This window comes from Haplochromis burtoni, unplaced genomic scaffold (assembly GCF_018398535.1).
Source record: "Haplochromis burtoni strain Fernald_Lab_line unplaced genomic scaffold, NCSU_Asbu1 Contig_1030, whole genome shotgun sequence".
NCBI classification, from domain to species: Eukaryota; Metazoa; Chordata; class Actinopteri; order Cichliformes; family Cichlidae; genus Haplochromis; species Haplochromis burtoni.
Genome location: NW_024583391.1, coordinates 32707 through 53955, shown reverse-complemented (window position 1 = coordinate 53955; position 21249 = coordinate 32707). Strand labels below are relative to the sequence as shown.

General features: G+C 39.4%; 1 protein-coding gene across 2 annotated transcripts; it reads right to left on the bottom strand.

Annotated features, from left to right (window-relative positions):
• Nucleotides 1–722: 722 nt before the first annotated feature.
• Nucleotides 723–8488, bottom strand: LOC102290010 (B-cell receptor CD22). Of its 2 annotated transcripts, XM_042216376.1 has the most exons (10): nt 8309–8488; nt 7870–8175; nt 7563–7796; nt 7365–7469; nt 6608–7256; nt 5497–5842; nt 5357–5414; nt 5025–5158; nt 4869–4926; nt 723–2066 (listed from the first exon to the last, which is right to left on the bottom strand). In XM_042216376.1, exons 5-10 carry the CDS (start codon nt 7134–7136, stop codon nt 1953–1955), a joined length of 1239 nt encoding a protein of 412 aa, XP_042072310.1. In that variant the 5' UTR covers nt 7137–7256; nt 7365–7469; nt 7563–7796; nt 7870–8175; nt 8309–8488; the 3' UTR covers nt 723–1952. The 2 variants fall into 2 exon arrangements, with proteins under 2 accessions (XP_042072310.1, XP_005951773.3); XM_005951711.3 differs by lacking the exons at nt 7365–7469; nt 7563–7796; nt 7870–8175; nt 8309–8488 and having other exon boundaries at nt 6608–7312.
• Nucleotides 8489–21249: the final 12761 nt, after the last annotated feature.

Below are 21249 nucleotides of genomic sequence, written 5' to 3'. Positions count from 1 at the left end.
TCCGTATGCTGACGGTTGGTTGTTCTCCTGTGATAATAAAACTCATCGTTTGATTGCACTTTTCCGGAGTCTCCGTCGTTTGTTGTCTGGTCTAAAGTGGATCGATCTCGCAGCAAACACTACTGTTATTCCCCTCTCGGAACTACCAAAAGTCTCCATACAGCTGTTATTCATGCTACAAGAGTAGACAGTAAAAAAGTTTTAAAAAGGGTTTATAACTGATAATAATTCATATTAGTTGACATAACCATAAAACAATGTGAATATGGTAAGAAATTTTTAAAAAGTTATTATTTTTCATGTTGCATTAATTGTTGTCATTTTATTCAAGAGACACTGGCTCTGTGTTGAAATTGACTCTTGTGGTGTTGCACTAACACTGCTCGTTTTTTCTGTGTAGAAGTTACTCCGTGCTGCCATGATGTACTTTCCATGATGTTTATCTGTAGTGAGCTCAAGTTCAGAGACAAACCACATAACAGTTCTTGTTCAAAGTGATATGTAAATCACCTTTTTACAGCTGCTGTTTCTGTCACTTCATAAAATTTCAAAAACATGAGTGAATGTCAAAAATAAATAGCAATTTTACAGGAAAGGTTGAAAACAGAATAGACAAAGTGTTTACTGTGAGTGTATCTGCTGAGAAACTACACACAGATTTAACAACAGCAAAATCACTTCATGATTTTATTATGGAAATTTTAACAATAACCTGCAAACACCACAGTGAGCATGATTTAAAGTGAGTTTAATAACATATTGCAATATGGAGAGAACCACTCCTGTCAAACACTAGGGTGATCTCTGAATTGTGGCCGCTGCCCTTACATGTTATATAACCCATCACAGACGCTGTTAAACAAAGAACATTCCATAGCATATCATATATCTCTATGCCATCAGCCCCATCCTTTAACCTCCTGCCTCACAGAGACAATTATGACCTTGTTTTCTGCTTGGCTGTCACCTCCCTAAGAGCAGGATGTCGGAGATCTTCAAGTATATAATGGACCTTCTGTGAAGGTGCAATAAAACTTGGGGCCCAGTTGTGATAAGATTCCACATGGATGCATACAATTGGTGTCAGGAGTGATCTGGCTATACTTAAGTGATATGATTAAATATGTTTGTAATACAACAGAAAAGAAATCTGCTTCCACAATTTCTAATGGTTCCTGTTGTTTGACTCTTTGTTGCAGTCTTAAATTCTTAGTTCATATTTTAAAGTTTAAGTTGCTATTTAGAGCGTCTGCTTTCTGTTTATCTCTGTTCTAGGAATGAGTCCTCTGTAATGTAGAGCATGTGGGTTTCATTATGAGTAGCTGTAGTCATCTCCCCCCACCTGTGTTTCCATCTGTTGCCTCCCCCTGTGTTGTTCTATGTTTGTTCACTGGACACTTTTGCTTTCTTGTCTCGTACATTTTGTCAAGGGATTACATTATTTGCTAATCATAACATGACTACTTTTCAAAAGAACTGATTTTTAGTGAAGAGTGACCCTCTGTCAGTATTAAGAGGTCATCGTCTATCAGCCAGAATACATATGAAACCACAGGGCTGAATTTAAACAGTAGCCACATTTATTGCAATAAATGTCCATACAGTTTCTTTGGAAAGTTATGAGAGTTGCAAAAATATATTAAAAAAAAACATATTATTAACAAAAGTTGATAATATGGTTTTTGATATTTCATGGTGCATTAAAAAACAGTCACTCAGCTGCACTCAAACACAAGTTGCTGTTTTTTGTCATCTTTCAGTTGTGACATGTGTTTTAATAAAATACATTTTCTAACTGAAAAGTTCAACATTTATTTCTTCTGTAATTTATGTATGAAAACCACTGGCAGATCCACCAAATGTGGTGTCCCTGCTGTGATACTCAAATTAGCTCAGTCGCTAAACCTATCGGAGAAAAAGGCCCTTTAAATCCCTATGGTAACAAAGTTACTTTAGTGAGCAGGCAGTGGGTCCATACTGGAGTAGACATCACTTGTGTGGCTCGTAGGTAGTTGCAGTCCGCTATAATGTGCTGGGAGGTTGTCATATATGGGATCAGGGTTCACCTGAGGAGGAAGACACACAACATACTGGGTTAAGCCCTTTCTTTCCAAGTGTAACTTGGAAAGTGTTATTCACGCCTTTATTACTTTACGTTTGGATTACTGCAATTCTCTTTTAGTAGAGGTTGGGCGTGGCACTTTGTCACGCTTGCAACTAATGCACAATGCTGCGGCACGATTTTTAAAGCAGAAGGAAATTCGACCACATCAATCCCGTTTTGGCCTCTCTACATTAGCTTCCAATTGAATCTAGGATCCATTTTAAAGTCTTTTCTTGGAAAGAAAAGTGTGAACTAGAGATGGCACGATACCACTTTTTTATGTCCGATACCGATACCGATATCATAAATTTGGATATCTGCCGATACCGATATGAATCCGATATAGTGTTTTTTAATCAACAAAACTGTTTTTTTTAAATATCTTGCTGCATTTTGTATAAGTTCATACTCAAGTTTAAAACAACAACTACACTAAAGCTATTCTGTTATACCTGTATGCAAAAAAAAAATTTCATAGTTCAGCAATACTGATCAATCTAATAAACTTAAACCTACACCATCATCCCTATTCTGGTATTTTAAAGAGTACTTAGCGTAAATATTAAGCAACCTAATTAATAGGGTTCCAACTCCCAGCAACAACAAAAATAAATAAATAAAAAATAGGGAACCACCCCTCACGCGCCACCTCATGATGCTTAATCGACGTAATCAACCTTAATTTGATGCAGTGTGAAAAAAAATGCACAGAAATCAATTATTTTTCAAGAAATTTTAAATAGATTCAACATCTTTCTTCAACAAAATTGCAGACTGCACAGATGGTACCTTCCCAAAGTAAAAAGTACTATAGCTTACTAGGGTATATATATATTAGACTTAATAGTCACTATATACAGTAATTGACTTCTATTCATTTTGCATCAAATTAAAACTTTGGGTGTCAGCTAATTATTTATTAAAAGCTAGACATTTTAAATGAGAATAAGAAAGAAAAGTATGTCTTAGGGCATGAACAGTGAAAAGGGGGCACAATCGGCCCCCCTGGCTAAACTTTGCTAGATCCGCCCCTGCACAGTTACCAGCCGTCAGCTACGTAGAAAAAGATCCTGGTGTAGAAAGTAATATTAAATAAATTCTAACAACAGCTTATCAAGCTTAAACGTGCTGCTGTTGTTCAGCCGCTGGTTTCCTCTTTCTGGTGCGAAGTGGGCCAAAAACAAAGACGGACTCGCGACAGAAAAGCTGATCAGCTGATCATTTAAGCAGTTTCATGATTGAAGTACCAGCCGGAGAGCGAGAGGCAGTCGCTCGTTAAGCTTAGCGTGGGAATGCTTTACAAACATTCAGAGATGGACTTACACGCTTGCTTTACTTCTCTCGGGGATAACTTTGTCGGAGATGAAATGCTAGCGGAGATGAAATGCCAGGTTGCTAGCGAAGCTCCACATGCTATCCAGACCACCGACAGGTCCCGCATGCCACAGCTGCTCTATCACGTGATGCACACTGCTCCAACTGCTAACGTTCTGCGGTGAGTTACGGCGTGTTGCAAGTTTTGTGAGGTGCTTTCGTGATATTTAATGGATCGGATTTCATTTTTTATTTTTCTCCGATATCCGATCCAGTCATTTAGGTCAGTATCGGACCGATACCGATACGTAATATCGGATCGGTCCATCTCTAGTGTGAACCCACAGTTGTGAGACAAGTTGTAAAAACGGGTGTGGGTCATTCTCCAGCAAGGCTTCGGGTGAAACCATTGTGAGACCTTGTGATCAAATGATGTGAGTGGGTGTTAAGGCTTCTCGGTTGGGACCTCTAAACTAGATTAGAGATCTCAATTTTGAAATGGCTTGCTAAATTTAGGAAAACATAAATATCAGATTACATTAATGTGCCACTGTACAACAGAATAGAAGCTAACATGTAGATTTGTATTTGAGTTTGTGCAGTTTGTGAGTTTGTGTGTACAGTGCAGGCCTGCAATAATGTTTGAGAAGAGAGAGCAGATGATTTTTGTTAAACAGATGTGTTCCACTATAGAGGTATTGCATGAAGTATGAGATATATCTGTTCTTGTGACAATAAAACTCAATTAGTCTGTTAGAAAAGTTCACTACTGCCTGTCATGGAATGATTGATGACCTCTTCTCCATTATAATTTCAAATGTGTCAAAAACAGCTGGTCTCAGGTGAACAAAGGAGGGGAGTTGTCAATTGATCACCACATGGTGCTGACTCGAATCAGGTGGTGGGGATGCTTGACAGGACTATACCAAACATAAAATGAGGTTACACTGGGAACAAACTCCCACCTCTGGCCGAATCCTGACAGCAATCCCACTAACATAGTATGAAAAAGATGAGCTACAAGTGGTGCAAAGTATCTTTCAAGTCGAGGTTGTGGAGCCACTACTCGCCCAAATCAAAAAGTACTAATTAGTACTAATTAGTCAGCAATAGTCTGACTAGGATACCTCCTACGTGGCTTCTTCCCACAGTGAGGATGCACTGGGGAACACCCAGGACCTGCTGGAGAGATGTGTGATGGCTAACCTGGGAATGCCAAAATGACCCACTGCTGCAAGAGCTAGCAGGGGATAGTTTGTTTACATGTCTGCCCTCTCTGTGACCCAACCCAACACAAATGGGAGAAAATAGATGTATGAATGGAGGAATTATGGATGGAAAAAAAGACGAGGACACAAGTTTAAGCACTGTTCTTGATAGATAACAAATGATTGAAGATATGAAGAAAAATAGAGGAGTTGATGTTTTACACTTGAATCCTGTCATGTACCTGCTCTTCATTGTTTGATGTTTCACTTCTTGCAAAGTCACTGGAAGTCGTCGTCATTCTAATTTAACGAAAGGAAATAATTTTCAAATCAACAAGTGATTTCAAATCACAGTTTGAATATGATGAATAAAGCAAAAAAAAAGAAGGTGTATTTACTTAGCAGACGATAACTCGATGGTTGAGTAGATGTCAGTGTTGTTTTTCAAACTGAAACGCAGCCTGACATAGTGATGACCATCCTGCTCATCCGATTCACCTGGAACGTTTTTATTTATGAAATCAGGAAAAATCTGCATAGACAAATAACATCACATTTTATTAATGTATATCTACATACATTTATATATAGAGGTTATAATTCACATGAAGGAGAACAATACAAAGGCTAAAAATACATGCTTTTGGGTTAAGCAGGAATAGATTTATATGAGCGGCTTGTTTTATTTCCGCTATTATTGCAGAATAATTTTTTGTTTCCTGTTTGGTACCTGCTGTTTGTTGCCTAATGTTTCAGTTCTTGAAGGCTGGTTGGAAATCCTCTTTTTTCTGAACAGATAGAAAATATATATATAATTAAAGCCATATCAGAAGAACATATTGACCTGAATGAGATCAAAGCGTTACTCACCTAACACACCAGAAGACAGAGAGAAGTATTAAAACCAGCAGAGCTGCAGAAACTCCTGCAGCTGCTGGTGTCCATGTTCCTGTGATACTTTGGACAGTGAGAGTCTTTGGAGCAGAGCTGATCTCTTTGTTGGTTTTCACAGCACAGGAGTAGCTTCCTGCATCCTCCCTGCTGACTGGGTCTAGGATCAGATGTTTGTTCTGGTTCTCTCTCGGGGTCAGAGGTCGACTGTTGAAGTACCAAATGTAGTTTGTGTTGTCAGTCAGAGGACAGCTGGTACTGCAGGTCAGTGTGACTCTCTGACCCTCTGTCACCACTGCAGAAGGACTCATCTTCACTCTCAGCTCTGAAAGTAAAAAAAAAAAAAAAATCATTATTTATGCACCATTTTCATTGATTTTTAATTGTCAAACTGAAAACATTTTGGAATGGAAATGCGACATTTATGGTTTGGAAATGTGGTTCTTGTGAATGTAGATTTATAACAACAAACAAACAAACAACAAAAATTAGCCAGAAATGTTATTGTTCAAAATTCTTCTGACCTCATTTAAAGTTGACAGTTAAGTGGTGTATGCTCCTAGATGTCAAAGCGTTAAATGCTGAAATGATGAGTAATTGCTTTATAGCTCAAACAAAATAACAGTATCCAGATTTTTCAAATAAAAAAAAACAAACACCAAAGTGAGAAATGGAAAAGACACATGAGTGCTTCTTCTAAAAAAGTAAAACATATTTTTTCCTTCATAATAAGAACTATTTTATACAATATGAAATGCATTTTTTTCTGAAAGCTTGAATGATTTCAGTTTTAACCCTCTCGAGGCAGGCGTTGCAGATTTGCAACAGTTAAAAACTAACAACCTGATTAGCCCACATAGATATTTTATGAGTTTTTTTTACTCAGAAGTACCACTGCAGGACTTGGTTGTGCATTAGCAACAAAAAGTTTAATTTGAGCCTGAGAGGGTTAAGTGCAGGACTTTTTCTTTGTAATGAGCATTTGCAGTGCAGCATTGACATGTTCACAGCATCTGAATATTTCTTCCACCTCCTGCTCCTGTTCAGACATTAATGAGTAAAGTCTGCTGACTGAGGAGTTTAGATTTACCTGTGACAATCAAAAAGACTCCAGGCAGATCAGACTGTGTCCATCCTTCATGATCTCTCTTGAATCTGAATGTGTATCCTCCTGAGTCATTCTTCTTCAGGTTGTTGATGGTCAGGGTGTGTTGGTTCTTCATGTTGTCCTGATACTCCACACGACCTGCAGCCTCAATCAGCTCTTCAACTTCCACTTTATCTTTTCTCCATTTTTTACTCCAACATTTAAACTCTGGCTTCCTGTTATCAGGATGTGAGTATTCACTTGTGATGTTGACTGAAGATCCTTCCAGAGCACAGATTCTCCTGCTGACATAATTCACTCTCCAGCAGTTTTTATCCTGAACACCTGAAATATAGATGGAAGATTTAGAGTTGTTTGATTGGTCTGTATTCCAGCACTTGAGTTCATTATTAGTTGGCAACATAGATTTGAAACTTGCAAACTTCTGTAGATTGAAGATGTTCGTGGCCTTTAACTGCACAGGAGAATGTGCCTGTTGAAGAGTTATGAGTTGAATGATGTTGATTCTCATAATAGTTTATTTTGTTGTGATACCACATGTAGACAGTTTGATCATCAGTCAGGTTACAGCTGGTGTTACAGGTCAGTGTGACAAACTCTGAGATGGAAGAAGCTCTTTGAACATGAACCTCTGTTGAAAAAGGATAAACACACTGCTTGTCACTATTTTTGATATAATCATACATCTTATTTAAGACATATACATGTATTGTTGCAACAAATATGATATAAACTTCACCTCTGGGGTAGGTGATAGAGCACGGCTCATCCACTAATGTCTGTTTATAAGAACACATGTTTCCATAAGCATAAGAGAGACTGAAGCATGTCTGTGTGATGGAATCTGAACAAAAAGACATGATGTTAAATATTTGTACTGAGGTCATTTTCACAGGGTTTAGCTTGAGAGTCTGTAGCAATAACAGTCATGACTCACCCACAGAGACTTGAGGGGCTCTGAGATGCTCGTAGCCTTTGACAGCACAGGAGTATGTGACTGCTTCCTCACTGCTGAGCAGCTCTTGGTACCAGGGAGACCAGTCCTCATAGAGAAACTCTCTGTTCTTGTACCAGATGTAGGCTGCAGGCTTTTCAGTCAGAGGACAGCTGCTGCTGCACATCAGTGTTACTGTCTGTCCCTCTGTGGCAGGAATCACCTTTACCTGCAGCTCTGAAAGGATGATGGATAAAAACGTTACAATGATGTCATTTGGAAAGGAATCAATGAGTAAAAGTCACTGTACCTGCAACAACTTGTAGACTAATTCTGTTGAGCCAACAGTTTCCTGCACTGTCTGTAGTCTCCATACAGCAGTAAGCGTTTGCATCACTGTCTCTTAGATCATTGATGGCTAAAGTTGGGTTTTTCCCTTCAGACATGTTGTATGTTACACGTTGTCCATCCACAGAGAGCTCACTCTGAACATACTTATAACCATCCCAGTATATAGTGAACCATTTTCTGCTTGAAGTCAGATGTTGATGTGAGCAGTGCAGATCCACTGATGAACCTTTGAAAGCACAGATCCTGGTTTCTCCTCCTATAACACCTTTAGCAGAAACTTTTATCAGGAATCGAATTCATTGTCTTATCATTTTTACGTCAGGTTTTTTTTCTTTTCTTAGAATGTAAATAAAATTTTTGCTTTCTTTTCATAACAATGTATAAATAATTACTCATACCTGAAATGTAGAAGATGAAACAGACGAACAGATGTTGAAAATCTGTCAGCAACATGTTGGTTGAAGTCTTGTGTGCAAGCATAAAGTTGACAGTAAATATAAAAGTAGACAAGATTAACTCACAGGTTAAAATCGATTGAAAAACAGAAGGACTGACATGACTGTTTTTGTACAATGGTTTGGCACACAAAGCACCTTTGAAACTAAACATGAACGTCCTTCCTCTGTGGTTCTTTCGTTATCTGCAAGACAATCAATGTGGTTTTGCTGTCTTGCCCTGAATATTTTAGATGTTCAGGTAACTTTCAGTTTTCAACAAAGTGTTTATATTATTTCTCTACATTTATGTATGTATTTATAATTTTTTTCTAAAAGTCTCCTGCTCAAACCTGATGGAGTGTAAAAAAACAAAATGGTACAAGAGTCAAATGATTCTCCTGTCAAAATACTCATACAAATGTTAATGCATGTTAACAGCCTGTTAAGATAATAAAGACAATGATAATAATAATAATAATAATAATATTATTAATACCAATGATGGACATTTTGAAAACATCACCATTATTGTGCACCAGTTTATCTTGTTCTGCTGTCTTACAGTTCCTGGCCTGCCCACTGTAGGCTGCCATTATCACAGCTCATGATCTCAGCAGCAGTCTGTGCTGCTGAGATCATGGACATTTGGTTAGTGAATGCAGGTTATGTTTTCAGTAATATTTTCCACTGAACCCTATTATTATCTTTGAGTTAGCACGCAAAAGGACCACAGTTCTCTCTGCTAGAAACTGACTGCATTCACAGCAGTGTACATACAAGTGTGTGTTTGCGTATGTTTGTGTGTATGTGTGTGTTGCAAATGAAGTGCCATGTCAATGCTTTGAAACATGTTCTGTTTCGGGTACATTACATTCATTCTGTTTTTAAGTGGAGAGGGTCTGAACCTTATTGGAGAAGCTGAGTGAGGAGGTTACATGTGCAAAGCTTATAGTCTGTACTTGTCACCATCGGAGGGGGAGCGTGTCATCTCCTACTACAGCTGCTCCCTCAGCAGACTGGAGAGGAACTATTTTGTCACCCGTCGAGAGCTGCTGGCCATCATTCTGGGTCTCCGCCATTTCAGACCATACCTCTACAGAAAGAAGTTTCTTCTGCGCACAGACCATGCGTCCCTCACTTGGCTGCTCAACTTTAAAGAACCGGAGGGACAGCTAGCCCGGTGGTTGGAGACGCTGCAGGATTACCACTTTGAGGTTCGTCATCGGGCGGGACGTCTCCACACCAATGCAGATGCCCTTTCCTCGAGCTGGTTCATGGTGCGGCAGGGTCAGGACATCCTGGGACCCTTCCCCACCACTGACCAGAGGAACCGCTACGTTCCGGTTGCCCCGACCAGAGCGCTGTTACCACGGCTGAGTGTCGGGTCAACGAGATGTTTTGCCGGTTCGGAATACCAGAGGAACTGCACAGTGACCAGGGCCGGAATTTCGAGGCAGTGTTGTTTAAGGAGGTCTGTCAGTGGATGGGTATGAGGAAGACCCGGACGGCACCCCTAGAGCGGTCCAGGAATCTACGAAATGCACTCCAGCGACCTTGATGTTTGGGCATGAGCTTTGTACCCCAGTACACTTGGTGTTCAGATCCTCCCCTGAGCAGGAAGGGGGCAGGGACCTCTGGGCCCGGCTACCGGAGGTGCACCAGTTGACCAGGCAGGCGCTCTGGGATGCAGACTTCCGGCAGAAGCGAGCTTATGATACCCGCTGAAAGGGGGAGGACTGTTGCCAGGTCAGCAGGTGTGGGCCTACAGCCCGGAGAGGAAGAAAGGGCTTTTCCCAAAACTGATGAGTCAGTGGGTTGGACCCTGCACTGTTCTCGAGGGGCTGTCCGATGTGGTCTAATGGAACAGGGTGGTCGTACTCCATCGTGACAGCCCTTGAGTCCACCCGTGGAGGGGTCAGGATTCCAGCTTCAATGGCAGGCCCCCAACCTGGCCTCAGAGACAGCTGGGGGACCAGCGGAACGTCCTTAATGACGTCATTGCCTTCCCCAACACCTCAGAGATTTTGCTATGGACATGCCGGTTGCTGGGGAGAGCTAACCACTCAGGTGGGGGCTGTCTGGCTTGTTGGGGGAGCGACTAGTTATCTCCCATCATGCCTTGGGACATGTGCTGCTGTTAAGATGTTCTTGTTTTATTGTCTACAGTTACATGACTTTTAACTGTTCTCTTAACTGTTCTGTGGTACAAAGTCACTGTCATTGTTTGATGGAAAGAATGATTTATCATGAGTGAGTTCGGTTATGTGGTTATTGACGCTCGGAAGCACAGTGTAACACAAGCAAGTGTTTAATAGAGCTCCTCATACCTGTTTGTTGTGGAACAGCAAGCTCAATAGCTGAGTGGTGCTTTGTTGCTAAGATTCATCTGCTCGCTATAATATAAATATATTTTGCCAAAATCTCAGCTCAAAGCTCACAAAAACTATTTCAACAACCACTAAAGAGCAAAAACAGCAAATAACAGAAGGTAAACAGATTCCACACAAAGATGTAAAGCGCGGATTGTTCACCCGACGGCACGTACACGTCGGTGCTGAAAGCTGACATCTCACAGATTCTGAATCTGCAGGTTTGGTCACTCTCTGACCAAAATTCCCTGAATCAGCAGCAAAAGAAGATCAAAACTACGCTTCATATTTGATAAACATCATCATGAATTCCCTCTTACTTTTGCTGTTTTGCTTCCTCCACGATGAGATCACACTTCCTGCACAACTCACTCTCTCTCAAAGACCAGTTTCCCATCAAAAATCTGTTTTCTGCATTATTTGCTTGCTCATTACGCACCAGTCCACCGTTGTGTACAGACTGGTGAGCTGTTTTGTTCTGTTTTTTAAAAAATGACACCAAGAAACCTGCCTTTGTGCTTTTCAATACTGAATAAATGTAAACTTTGAGAATGACGTCAAAATTGCAAAAGGCTTAGCTGTGTCTTTAATAAAACCTCTGTAACTTTGCTCTGCTTCATTTCAGCAGCATCAGGCAATGTTCATATGTTGATTGATTGATGGTTTTCTTTCATTTTTGATCTACTGCAGAATATTTTCAAGGTTATCTGCTATAAGAAGATGTTTTTCTGTGTTTTATCCTCAGTTACTTTGACACAAAAGCATCTGTTGTGATGCTTACACATCTGACGAAGTCTCACAAGTGTCAGCTTTGTTTTTATACATAGATATAAAAACATAGATATGTACTGATAAATGATGAGAAATATAATATTTCTGATGGAGTCAAAATTGAATCAAATCAAATACCCAGCAGCATTTAAGACCCTTTCATTGTGTGTAATTGCTCTCACTGTCAGAAGAGGGAGACAAAAGGCAGTTGACCTGCTAAAATGAAATAAAAAAATAAAAATACATTACCATTCGCTGAATCTAAGCTGAGAATATAGCCACGTAAACTTCAAAATTAATCGTGCTACTTCTATCATCAGTGATATCATCAATAAATGTTTCTAAACTGGATCCACTAACAGCCATTCATGCCCATATGAATATTGCCTCCACCACGTTCAGCAGAAAGCTGTTCCTTTCTGCAGGCTTTTCTGTCTGTAGTCTTCATACAGCAATAAGTGTTTGCATTACTCTCTCTTAGATCATTGATGGTTAAAGTTGGGTTTTTCCCTTCAAACATGTTGTACGGTACATTTTGTCCATCCACAGAGAGCTCACTCTGAACATAATTTCCTTTGCAGTCTATTGTGAACCATTTTCTGCTTGAAGTCAGATGTTGATGTGAGCAGTTTAGAACCACTGATGAACCTTTGAAAGCACAAATTCTGAGTTGTGCATTTCGTGGAAGTTTTAAAATAAACTGCAAACAGCTGGTAGGCATTATTTGAAGTGGGTTTGAGTACATATTGTTATATGGAGAAACTCTGGTCAAACACCTAAGCAGTCTCTGAAGATGGGTGCGGTTCACTCATGTCTTCTATGGCTTGACCAAACTAACTGAACAAGAAATTCCAAAACATCATGTGAGTCTATACCTTCAGTTCAGCTCATCCTTTGAAAACCTTCCCTTTGAGAGCGAAAGAGAGAAAATTATGACCATGTTTTCTACTTAGACATTGCCTAAAGATTTACATCCCAAATCCTCCCTCCTTATTCCCTGAGATAAGAACACAGAGTCTCACTACCTGTTTTACGTCTCACATGAACTTACAATTGCCCCACTGTGTTTGTGATAGGGCACAAAGACACATTTGTAGTGTCTATTCTACATGCATATAATTAAGTGAGAAAGTGATATTACCATTACTAAAGTGACCAATATATAAGAAAAGAAATTTGCCACCACATGCTCCATTAACACCTTGAACAGAAACTTTGATTAGCAACCAGCTTCATTATCCTACTATTATTATCTCTCTTTATTCAAAGATTAATGATAGAAAAGTCACAATGTTAAATACTTGACTTTAGGAATTAATATGAACTCAGATTCCTCAAATTTAAACTATACAATCTGTAATTATTTTAAAATATTTCTTCTTAGATAAAGTTATTTACAATTATTATATCAGGACTAATAAATAATCACTAATACCTGAGATATAAAAGATGATACCGCCTAAATACCAAAATCACTGCCTGTGTCATCATGATAATTTTTGTATCAATAAGTATCAACTCTGCTGCATGCAGTTATGTTTAAATTCATTAAACATTCATTTGAGATGCTTGAAGCAGAAAGCTGAGGAGGTGTTAAAACTGTTGTCCATATCTGGGATGATGGTTTAAAGTCCAAACTTTAATGATCAAAAGCTCGAGTGATGTCGACTTTAATCTGCTCTTAAGTTAAAATTTTATTGTATTTATATTTTAATGCAGAGAAAGATGATTTTTTGTGTTTGTTTTACTTTGTGCCTTTTGTTTTGTTTAACATATCTATAATTACTCTTTGAGCTCTCTAACTGAATTGTATTCTGGGTTTGAAGAGTTAACATTAACGTTGTTTTGCTGGCCTCTGGTGGTTTAACTCGTCAACTTATTGCAGCAAATTACAACCTCATGCACTCCTGACCCTTCGATATGCCTGCTGGGTGTGGCTTATCGTTCCAGCCTTAGTGCTTTCATTAGTAAACAGCTTTGTTATCTTTCTTTATTATCTCTCTTTTTGAGCGTTCATTAATTAATCTCTGAAAAATCTGAAGTACTGTACATCAGGAATAAATATGACTTCAGTGTCCTCAACATCATGATTGTTGTAGTCCAGGCCTTAAGCCTAAAGCTAAAGGTAAAAGCTTGAACCATAAAAGAGACAAAGTAAGTCATCGATCAAACTGAACAGTCCTCTTTGTCAGAGTGAAGGTGAGGGGGACGGAATGACTGCTGTTTCATGTTGACTGGTTTCACACTTTAAGCCACTTTGAAACTAAAACTAAACTTCCTTCCTCTTCCTTTGAATCTTTTTTTGTACTTGTATTGTGTGTGTCCGGCCTGAAAAACATTTAAAGGAAAATACAAATACCTTCTGTATCATCACACACACTTGTGCTGTATACACTTGCATGGAATATTCATATTCATATAACTCTACAAAAAGTAGTTTCCAGAAACTTAAAAGTGGACACATCTTAACTCACAAACATAGCTTTTATAGTGGTTTGGCCTAACCATTTACACACAAAACAAAAACACAGTAACATCAACTAAGCACAAAATAACACAAGTAAACCTAAACCACTCCTGTTCCTGATTAGCACATGGTTGGTCCTTCTGAGCAGGCATTTTGAGTCCTCAGCCACGCCTTTTGCCCAGACAGGAAACAACCACCAACCAAAACAAGATAACTCAAAGAAAGAGAAACATAATTAATATAACAGAAAACATTTTCATAATATCAGTGTTAGGTTTAACCAAATGATTAAAGAATTATATTAAAGAAGAAAACTGCAAAACAAACTAATAAAGTGAACAAATGGCCTGATTTACCCATGTGTGGCTGATGCCATCACAGCTGCATCAAAAACAGTGACATATTCTCTGATTTAAATAAATACATAAATAAACACTTGGTGACCTGTCAGATATGAACTGACACAATTTCAGAGTCCTTCTTTAACTTGTGAAGCAGTTGGGGACATGTCCACCAGAGGGCACCATTATTATAGTTCTTGATCTCAGAAGCTGGTTATTTAATGCAAAAGTCAATGTTGTTTAGAGATTTCACCACTTTTTTACTGAGCCATCCTTCGGGTATAAGTAAAATCTTTCTATTTTTTTTTTCTATTTTTCTTTGACTACCCATTGTCAAGACAACTCACGATAACTGAGGTTATTTGAATCATTATGATATGCCAGGTTTTTACTAACTCGTTTGTATACTGTTACAACTTGATTTTACAAATTGTTTCTACTCTTTGATCTGTTTATCAGCTCCACAAAAAAAAGAGTTTTCACAGGTTAGATGAATCAAATAAAACACTGCATTTTTAAAAAGTCAATACTTTGAGTGTATTTTATAACAAGAGAAACATAAAATCAGCATTACATAAGTAGTGAGTAAGTAATTGATATTTTTCCACATTTTCCCAAATGTATAATATTTCAATTACACAGTATTCCCCAGGGAATGAGTTTTGCAGTGACAGCTCCTGACACATATAGGGACCAATTTGGGACCTTCCACCTCTCCTGCAGTTTTGCCTTCTGCCCCTGAGACTTCTTGAGTTTGTTGGGTTCCTGCTCTCTGATCTTGCCATTAATTGACAAACATCTAACTGTGGTCCTCTGTCCTTGTAAACTACCACTTTGTTTTGTTGGCTGGCAAGAGTTAGAGGTTTACAGGACAGCTGAATGATCTATTTTAATTAGCAGCACAAACTGTTGCAGTACCCCAAATGAGGAAATCATGGATCAAAATAAAAGCAAAAAGTATAAGTAGACTGGGGAAACAAAGACTGGGGAAATTCAATTGTTTTATTACAAACATTCCTAAAAATCATTCCCACACTGTCTGAAGCTCCTTTTAAAGTAGCAGTGCACTGTGAATGAAGGCAATTCTACAAGAAGGTCACCAAACATTATTAGAGCTGTGATGGAAAATTTTAAGTGTTTTGACCTTTTTGACCTTGTGTTAAATTAATATGGCTGAATAGAAGGCTCAAAAATATCTTGTTTTGTCTTCATATAACCCTCGATTAAGATATACTTGTGTTCTGTGAACACAGCAGGTAGATAACTTGTTCCTATAAATGATGAATTAACAACAAGTTGTTAATTCATTTTTCAAACACCAAATTAAAATCTCACAAAGACAACTTATTTATAGTGTGCAGATCAATTTATATCATATTTCCATAACAATCTGGTGTCAGTGTAGTGGGATCCCTTGGCTGATCTAAAGCTAGCATGGTGGTGATGTCTTATCATGTAAGGCAGCCTTTCCAACCTCAAATCTCACAAAGTTGTTAGATGAGACCAAACATGATGACAGCTAACACCTCTGTTGGAATGGCTATGAATGGACCATGTTGTCCAGCAAAAGAAGAAATTTGGGATAAAAAGTATCAAAAAAAATTGCTGGTGAATGTAAGATGCCTTATTACAGAAGTGAGAACGTCTCCACTTTTCCACTTCTGTACATAAAAGCTTTCTTCTCACTTTCACCTTTAAAACAGGAAAAGTGTGTTTTGTGCCTTTTGGCTGAAAACACCGTATCAGTGAATACATCGCCATGCACAACATGAGAATGTGTAAGTAAAATAAAAGATTACAAACATTTCCCGAAACTACCTCAAAGTAACTACATACAGTAAAATTACTTACAGTGTAATTTATGTTTCCTTTCCATCTCTTTGTTAGAGGTCTGTCTTGTGGTTTATGTCTCTGTGTTCTCTAGTTGTTCTGTCTCCCCTGTCAGCTGTATCCCCTTGTCAAGTTCCCGTCTCTGTGTTATGTTTCCTGTTTTACTTTGAAAGTCTGTGTCTCATGTAAATGCATCTGGTTTTGCTTCCTTTGTCTCGTTAGGCCTGATTTGCCCCAGCTGTGTTTCCCTCCTGTTACCCATTCCCTGATTGCTCCCTCTGTGTATTTAAGCCCTGTGTTTCTCTGTCTGTGTTGTGATCTTCTGTTTATGATGCTGTGTGGGCTGGCTGTTTGCCTGAGTGTGTTTTTGGAGTCTGAGTTTTGTTACCTTTTTTGAGTTCAGCATCAAAGCTGTTTTGAGTTCCCGTCTGTCTCCGGAGTCTGCACTTTGGGTTAGTGATGGGTAAATGGGGCCTCGTGAAGCGTTTCAGCACATTCCCCAAATTGTATCGATACTGTGTTGACACAGTGTTGCTGTTTTGCTCCATACTGACACCTGCTGGACCTTAAATATCATTGCAGGCAACTTACTTGAGACTCACAACAGACACGGATTCAAATACCTAGTCATACTTGTATACACTGTAAGGTATTGTACTTTCCATGGAATCATTTTATATGTTTTACATTGCAAACATTGCAGACATCATTAAAATATATTGTGAATGGCATTAAGTGAAAATTAAAATGGAAGTATTGTGAATATAATATTACCCATTTAAATGTAATTGACTCAGAGTTTATAAGTTTCTATTCAGAAAAATAAGTATATCCAATGTTTTTGCATTCAGTCTACTGCGTTTTTGTTTTTTTGTTTTTTTTACACCATTTCCCCAGCTTTGGAAATCTCACAGGCACAGATGAAGCTGGGGTACAAAAACTGTAAAGCCAGGTGGAAAAGGTTCAGATAAGATGTCTTCCTATTCCCCCAGTACATTAAAGGATCCTCTGATCTTGGAATGTTTCTCTCCGACACTCTCCACAATACTAAGGGGTTGGCAGTCCTTTATAATAAAATTCAGGACTGCCTGGCCCAGAACAGTGTTCAGACTGGTTAAGCTGTTCAGTGTCAATATAGGCCGACCTGTGTTCATTATCGGTGTGATTGTCTCCTCATTTTCATGTTTGGCTCTGTAATGCCTAAACACTGAGGAGGTGCTTGTGTTTGTGTAAAAAGCTCCGCAGAACAGATGCGACATTTAACCTGGATAAAATGAAATAAGTAATTTACACTGCAAGTCACATTATTGTTTTTCCTGTTCTGATAGATTACACTGAAACGAAGACAGACAAACTATTTGCAGTTAAAAGATCAAAATGATCCCACACAGCAGAAACTTTTCTTTCGGGCTCCAATTTGTTATGGAGAGATGTGTATTTATTTATTTATTTTTATCTTTGCGAGAGTAATTTTTTGGTTTTTTTTGGTGGCGACTCGTTCCGTTGACAGATGCGGACGCGATACCTTCTAAACACAGTTTGGCGCGTTGGCAATGAGCGATACAGCAGCTGTATCGATCACGTGACTTTTCTTAAAGCGACGCCCGCACCGATACAGGCTTCACTCTGTGAGCTTGATACAAGCGGCGGTGCGTCAGTGTTGCTGGACCCATCACTACTTTGGGTCCTTTTCCTGCCTGCACAAAGCCATTCCTTAACAGAAGATCGTGACCAGAACATGGACCCCGCAGACTCTTTTTCCTCTGAGTTCAACGCCAAGATGATGTGGATGGTGAGTCTGCTCGACTGCATTGCCCAGTCACAGGATTTACGGACTATGGCAGTTGGGCTAAGCGCAGTAGATGCCATCATTAGGGATAACCCTCAGCTTACTCAGTTTGCTAAGGACACTAAGTTGGCTGGCACCATTACTGCCTGGAGAGAGCAAGTTAGGGCTGGTGAGCTTGCTCTCTCACTCACTAAATCTTCCCCATCGCTGATTCAGCAAGACACACACTCTCCACCTGCCTCTACGCTGCCACGGACTTCCTCTCCTTCCACACGCCAGCCGTTGTTAAAAGGTATAACCTTCTCTCTAGCTCAGAGGAGACGATTGTTACTGCTCATGATGTCACCAAATGCTTGTTTAACACAGCAGTCTATGCTGCTGAGGGATTTGACCATCTTTGCTGAGCCATTCTGCAGGTATGAGGAACATTTTCATGTACTCTGCTAAACCATTGTCAGCAGAAGAAAACTGAGCTGTAAATGTTGTTAGTTGTCTGTCTTTTGAGGTTATGTGGCAGATTTTTACTAGAAGAGAAATGTAGTGATCACAGCTGATCAGTATTTAATGTAAATCAGGTCAGTTTTTTTGCACTTGCTGTCATTTCTCCATACTGTTACAACGGCAGATGGTTGTAATGAATTTAATAAGGTTCACATATGTACATACTAGTACTTACAACTGAATTCAGGGTTAGATTAAGAACTGACTCTTTTTTTTTATTATATTTATTTTTTATTTTACAGTGAAGACAGGTGAGTTTATTCCTATATTTTTAAGTCATCATCAGGACTCTTGGTCTTGGGGTTGCTGGCAGTGTTGCAGCACCCCCTGCAGCAAATGGCAGACATCACAACACCCACTCACAGGTGCAAAAAAAAGTAACAAAAAACAATATTAACAATAATTGAAAAAAGATATATAAACTGTTGAAATACTTCAAAAATCACTTCTTTCATTATTTTTCTCAGAAATGTGGGATTTGGGAAGTTTTTTCATAAAAAGGATCATGTTCAAATACCATTACATAGACACCGGCTATCACAATGGCATAAACACATTGTTTTTTGTTGTTATATATTATAGTGTCATTTAAAAAAGAACAAAAGAAGACCATCAAATTAACGAGCTTCATCTCTTTAAAAATACTTGGAATTGTCCCAGTGCTGGCCTCTTTAATGTATCATTCTCGGAAAAATGGACCATCAGACTCACCTGTCCCTGATGAATGTCCTAACAGAAGCTTTTAACACTTTAGTCATCAGATCAATAAATTGTGAAGGAATCTGTCGCCTAAACTTCGGAGTGCCAAGCTACATCACAAATTGTTCAGTAATTTCACAGTCCTACCTTTGTTACAAAAGAATATTTGGATATTTGTGAAAAATTTACGTTTGGGTCAGGTAAAATATTATCCATATGTTAGACATATGTTAGACACACAGGTCTTTATCACCAGGTTCCACATTTATTTACAATTTTCCCCGGTTATGACTGAACACAGTCTGACAGCTGTCGGTCCCAGCCGATTTCCCTCTCCCTCCGCTCCTCTCCGTCTCACTATAAAAAGGGAAGGAAACCATTATCAGTCCAAATCACCATCAGCTGTTCTCACCGGCATCTCCAGCACCGCCCCGTTGAGCCCGCTGCACCAATCCTCCCCTGCAGCCGCGCCCGGGACCACACCTCCGCCACACCATATTTTTGATAGGTTCTTGTGAGTCGTGCACAAATAGGTTTATGTATGCCTTGACTGCTGCTTGTTAAAAACCACATAGTTGGAAGGCTAATATGCTTTTTAATGGTTACATAATGAATTTGCTTATCTGCGTGTCTTCCTAACAGGTAAGGGTTAATTATTGTCACATCTGTGTTAAAATGTTGTGTCTAAGACCGTATACTTTTCTCAACAATGCAGACCAGTTGAGTTCAGTTTTGTCTGTTTTCTCTTGTCCTCTGTGTGTTGGGAAATAGTAGATAGTTACATGACTTACATACTTTAGTTATACTAGAAAGTAAAGAGACAAATTGAATACTACATACACATTATATCTTATACCCTGCAAGATACAAGCAGGCAAGACCTCAGGTGCAGACTATGCACCTGAGGTCTTGCCTGGTGTGGTTGACCCCAGCCTCTATCAATCTTGTGCTTAAAACTTGTTCTTTTGCTCCTATGATTAGTGCCTCTCTGCTGTTTTTCCAGCTAGGTATTATCCAGCCATTGGTAGGATTTTTCAGTGTCAGCACTTCTTCTATCTGCCGATGATATATGTTTTGCAGGAGCCTTTCCATCTGTGATAGTTCTTGTTCTTGCTCTTTCTCAGGTTTCCGCTGCCTTAGGGATTCACTAAGCATGTGAACTGTGGACTGTGGCCATCTCCTGATGTACTCATAGATCTTTGTTGTTTCATCCTGGATAATGGTTTTGATGTTCACTTGTCCTTGAAGAGAGAGAGAGAGAATGAAGGGGGGGGGGGAGATGTACCTGTGGTTCTACTGAAGCCTCTTCCAGTTCTGAGGGCAACAGCTCATAACACTACACCACTGGGACCTCTTTGGGCTTCACCTTTCGTATCTGATCTACTAACGTGTTGTTTTTTTTCACAGGGAGTGCTCTGGAGGAAACGTTGGTAGAGGAAGCTGCCATCCACACAGAGAAGGCAGCAGTGACCAGACAGCACTTGGACCCACTGCAGGTAGTCGGGCATAGGTGCATAGATCTAGGTGTTGCAGAGGTTGCTGTCTGGGAAATGGTCAGCTGGGTGAGTGATGCCATTTGCCAAATCCACACTATTCAAAACAAAAGAAGCAAATGGTGTATTTTTCTTTATGGAGATGTTTGAGGAGACAGCAACACCATTCAAGTGGTCAATGGAGGAATGGACTGTGCACTTGATGCCTCTTCTGAAGGCGTAGCCCAGATCGACAAATAGACAAAGCAGATGCCAACATGGCTTGCCTGTGGCCAAGGGCGAAAAAATAGGCGAGGCAGTCCCTAATGCTGGGTGGGTACAACCAGAGGTTTATCCTGAACTCTGTGGCTCTAACCAGTCCCCTGACTGGAAAATTGGCTTAGATCTGGTTCAGTGGACAGACTGATGGCAAGTCACATATGAGAGGCTGAAGCAAGCACTCTGGAAATTGTCAGAGCATGAACGTCACTATAACTCTGAAAAAGAGTGTTTGGTCAGCTCTTCGCGTTATTACGTGCTGGGGTGCCCATTCATCGTCTGTTCAGACCATGCGATGTTGTAAAGGTTCAACCACATTTTAAAAAACATTTTAGGTAGTACAGATGCTGGGGGCACAGATGGCTATGGCTGACTTCCTCTGTT